The sequence below is a fragment of the Aphanomyces invadans genome (genome assembly GCF_000520115.1).
Source record: "Aphanomyces invadans strain NJM9701 unplaced genomic scaffold supercont1.37, whole genome shotgun sequence".
NCBI classification, from domain to species: domain Eukaryota; phylum Oomycota; class Saprolegniomycetes; order Saprolegniales; family Verrucalvaceae; genus Aphanomyces; species Aphanomyces invadans.
In genome coordinates this window covers 253461-258375 of record NW_008580182.1, presented here as the reverse complement: position 1 = coordinate 258375, position 4915 = coordinate 253461, and the positions used below count along the sequence as shown (strand labels likewise).

Here is a 4915-nt window from a genome sequence, read left to right as displayed (position 1 = left end):
TCTTTACACCCGGCAAGGCGTTGACGATGCGACCGGTGCTGCGGCTACGACAACTCGTGAAGTTCAACTTTTACAAGTCCCCGTGTCGCCCCTCTCCTACGCGGCAAGGTTCCAAGAACGTTCACATTCCGACCACCCCGCTTCCAGTGCAAGCGTTTACCCTTACCCCCCCCACGGTACTCCACCTCTATTTATTGATACCTCCACAATCCAGTGCACTCCGAAATACCACTGCAACAGCAATGGCATTAGGAATTTGGTGAGCCCACTTGGGCAACATTAGTATTAGGTCCAGGCCTAATATATCCTATTTGACACTGATCGTCTTTACAGTCTCCAATTTGCCAGCTACCCGGCAGTACCACTCTACGCTTTCTGACAACATGGTTTCTACCCGTGCTACCCGCAAAGACATCTATCGTGCCTTCGTTGCTTCTGTCGACCAACATCACGTTGACTTGACCGATGCTGACATGGACATCCAGCTCGACTTGGACAACGTTCCCAGCAACGGCGACATTAGCGATGACGTCGAAATGGACGCTGACGCACCGCTCGCTGTGCCGCCTGCGAATAGTGTTCAACGCTCCCCTCGACCTGTTTCGTTCAAGGCGCGTGTTTCGCTGCACCCTGTGTCCTCTGCTCATGCAGCCAACCCCTGTTCCTTCTCTCCGGTTCCTCAAGTACCGTCGACATCTGCGCGCGGCCAGAAGAATCCGACGAAAATTTGTCGCGTCCAACTAGCACTGCTCCTCACTCCATCTTGCCCGAAGAATTCGCGAACTCTCTCGAAGACGCTGAAAGCTCGACTGTGAGTGATGGTCTTCGCCCTCGTTCCAAATCCGACTTGCCCGACGACCCAAAGAATTATCTCGAAGGTTCTGGAAGCTTGTTCGTGAGTGATGGTCGTGGACGAACTGCAGTGGATTTCCTGCCCGAAAATTTCGACACTGATCTGGTAAGCACAGACATGTCTCACGTCGTGCCCGGGCGAGCTACGAACAACTTGAATCAATCCGTGGTTTTGGGTGCTGGTCTCGTCCAGCAGCCCACTATCAGCTCCCAACGTCATGTGCCAACTTTCTGCCAAGACGGTGACTCTGCTGTCGGTCCTCGTGCTGCATCGAAGGCTGTTCTTGCAGAGGATGTGTGGGCATTCCAAGCTCAACAGCGAGCCAAGACTTCCAAGACAAAGTTGAAGGACATTGGCGATCACCGACCAAGTTTGGACGAACTGGCCCCGCTCCTGGAAAAGCATGCTGCCGGTCAACTGACCTTCAACGACTTGTTGCCAATTCAAAAGCATTCTGCTCGCGAAGTCGTTGGATGGCTGCACATGGTTGCGGGGGCCCTCACCAAGGACATCGATCTGGACACGGCAATGGCTTCGCTTCTTTTCGGCAACCGCGATCTCGGCCTCGACACTTCCTTGGCCGACATTGTAAAGTGCGAAAAGGACATGCCGAATCGCGTTATCAAGTGGGGAATTGCGTCCAAAGCGGCCCTGAACAAGTTGCGTGGTGTTACCATGCATATCCAAGTCGCCCGCAATGGAACGAAACAAGGATTCTCTATGACATCCCCACATGTGCTCGACGGCTTCTTCCTGGACATCCCCCAAGGACTTCAAGGTGTCGCTGAAGAGCGGTTGTTGTTTGACGTCATGGCTCGCCTGGAGCCGCACTTCCTCTGGGGGACGTATACCAGTGGTGTCTGCCACTACTGGTCGTGCTAGTTCCTGCTACCGTCTGCACTTTCTTGGCAACACCGTCCCGTCAAGCCTGCACCGTGATGGCCCCATGGTTGAAGAATTTATCTTTCTCGACCGCCGACTCCGCGTGTATGGTCAAGGGTGGTTCTTTCGTGACAAGCAATTGGTTCGCATCGACCTCGACAAAGTCGCTTTGACGCATGGGCTGTACGGGAACACTGCGTCGCGTCAAGATCACCGTGATACCTCAATGGACCCCAAGCCGATGAAGAAGGCGAAGGTCTCGCATGTGTCGGAGTCTCAATGGACTACTGTCAAGCCAGTCCGTTCCAAGGCCAACCTCTCTCTGATGGACGAAGCCCTCACCGAATCGTCCTTGGGTCTCAGACAACATGTTTGCTGCCCTGGACGAACGCATCTCCGTCGCCCCTGTTCCTTGTGACTTCTCTCACGGACAAACGACTGTGACAGTGTACACTCCCAAGACCACCGTTCATGAGGTCGACTGTGTGTTCAAGACATCTGGCGAATTTACAAGCGGTACGAAGATCGAGAGCAGTCGCCCGGTCCGAGTTGAATGCTCCCTCGATGCCATCCTGGCAGAGCTGGCGGTCCTTGACGCCAAATCAATCGAAGCTGCAAACCAACTTCCAGCTCAACTGAACGAAGCATGCTCGAAACCCTCGTTCAACTTGGCTTCCCTTGTAGCCGACGGACGTGTCGACTCGATCTGCAGCTGCCTTGAGCGCTATCCGGTCGCCTTTGGGATTCAAGTGCATCAACTATTCAAGGAAGATCGTCCAATGTTCGAGTACTTTGTGCGACAACGACTGCTGCATCGTTGGTTCCGCGCCACGTGGGGCGGATCCATGTCGTTCGACCAGCTCTACAAGGCATCCTTTGGTCAGCCCATACCCAGCAGCCACACTACCGCACTCTTCAGCAATACTGACTTTGCTGCCGCGACCAAGCCGATGGCAATCACAGATGCTAATGGCGACGACCGTGAGCTTCACTGGACTGACGTTGAAGCTGTTTTGGCATTGACTGAGGTGCTTTTAGCCTCGCGTGCAACCATATATTTTACAAGTGACGCTGCTATCAGCGCCTCCACCTAGTGCCCCGTTACAGCGATTGCTTCCCACAAGGGTTCCCGATGCCTCTCGTCCGAAACCATTGGTGCCTTGCTCATGGACACTGATCTCGGCGCCATGCTCTGGGAAAGCTTGGAAGACATGTATTCCGGTGATAGCGACGACGACATCGGTATGCGCCTCACGTTCTCCACCATTCTGGAGTTCCATGAGCAAGGTTGCTTTGACGTCACTGCCACCAACCAAATCGTGTTCGACCCTGATACCAAGTGCCTCACCTTTGGCGATGTGACGACCCAGGCTGTGCCACCGCAGTCTGGCTGAAGTGATTGCTGATGGTCTTTTTAACACAACGCCCGTTCTCGAACTGACCACATGCAATCTCAATGGGCTGAACGCAAACGGACACCTGGTGGCACAGCGACTCAACTCACCAACCCAATGCGTTCTCTTTCAAGAAGCCAAACTCAACAACAGCAAACATCTCGACACGTTCAAGTTCCATCTTTCCAACGAAGTTGGTGCTGATGCGTACAAGCTCTTCACCAACGACCACCGGGCTCTGCGCTCGGATTCACTCAACCACCGAAGCTGTGGTGTTGCCTCGTACTTCCACTCATCAATGCCTGGCTTCGATGGCCTCCAACATCTCATCCAACTTGACCTCCCTGACCGATACCTGGTGGTTCGAACCTATTGCCATGACAAACCAGTGCACTTCCACAATGTGCACGCCCCTGTGCTACCCCATCTCCGCTGAAGCTTCTTCAAAGCTCTGCCTCGTGATTTCGAACTCGACAGTGTCCATCTTGCGGGAGGAGACTTCAACCTGCCCTTTGACGCCGCTCTCGTGCCGATGGCAACACGGGGTAGGCCGAATGCTTTGCTTGGTTAACTGCGCTGCGTGTTGTGGATCCATGGCGAATTCACCACCCCCGCGAACGCGTGTACAGTGGCCCTGGACGATGCAGCAGGCTTGACTACATCTTCGTCGATCAAGACCTCATGTCAAGATACTACAAGAACGCCAAGTATTCCAGAAACGTTTTCGGCGGCGATCACCTCCAGCATCGGCTCACCCTCTCGAATGGTACACATGATCAATGCCGCGGACAATGGTGACTGCCAAAGGAACTTCTGTCCAATCCGAACATTGTCAATGCAATCAAGGTGGAGGCTAATCGCCTTCTCGACGCAATGTGTGTTGACGACAACCTGAACCACGGGGCAATGTGGTATGGGTGGCTGAAGCGAATGAAGAAGCGCCTGCAAACGTGCCACCGGCATCACCTGCAACATTGGAAGGACACCCTCCACCAACTTAAGCTCGCGTGGCTCGCTGCCCGACAAAGCGCTGCAGACGACGAGGACGTGGTCGGTCGTATCACAGCAGCACGTGCGGCATATGACACGACCAAGTTTGAATACGAGCTGCTTCTCATGGATCAACAGTTCGATTTCCACGCCAACGTCAATGAGCGTGGCACATCACACTTCTTCCGAAGGCCGCGTGGCTATAAGGTGCCCATTTGTACGGCAACTATTGATGGCGTCACTGTGACAGACAAGGCCGCAGTCCAAGCTGCGTTTGGACCATTGGAAGTCTATCATGCCGAGGCCAATCAATGGATCACGACAAATCAACCGTACCCAGCGCCGAGCTGTGCTTCGTGCCATCACAAAAAGGTTGACACCGGATCAGCGCGAGGAATTGGACAAGCCGATCACTGACACCGAACTGTGCGCCTCGCTCAAGACTATGAAGCCCAACAAGTCGCCAGGTCCTGACGGTTGGCCTGCTTGCTTCTTTCAAGTCGCACCCGATGTGTTCTCGAAGATCTTAGTCAAGGTTTTCAACTACCAACTCACCAAGCATGGGAAGCTGCTGCACCAACAGCGACGAAGTGCCGTGGCGCTTCTATTCAAAGACGATGATCGCGGCAATCCTGGTAATTATCGACCTATCGCTCTCATGTCCGTGGAAGTCAAGATTCTCTCGCGTGCACTTGCATATCGTCTGGCTTCAGTGGCACCTCAACTCGTCCATCCAAGTCAAGCGGGGTTTGTTCCTGGTCGACGTCTTCACGCTCACGTTATGCTGGTCCAAGCT

At 54.0% G+C, this 4915-nt stretch overlaps 1 protein-coding gene across 1 annotated transcript; it reads left to right on the top strand.

The window, feature by feature from the left end:
- Window positions 1-970: 970 nt before the first annotated feature.
- Window positions 971-3565, top strand: H310_12218 (hypothetical protein; the record flags this gene model as incomplete). The annotated part of the gene is made up of 5 exons (XM_008879208.1): window positions 971-1698; window positions 1736-2091; window positions 2183-2763; window positions 2830-3056; window positions 3106-3565. The coding sequence occupies 5 exons, from the start codon at window positions 971-973 to the stop codon at window positions 3563-3565; spliced, it is 2352 nt and encodes a 783-aa protein (XP_008877430.1).
- Between the last annotated feature and the right edge of the window lie 1350 nt (window positions 3566-4915).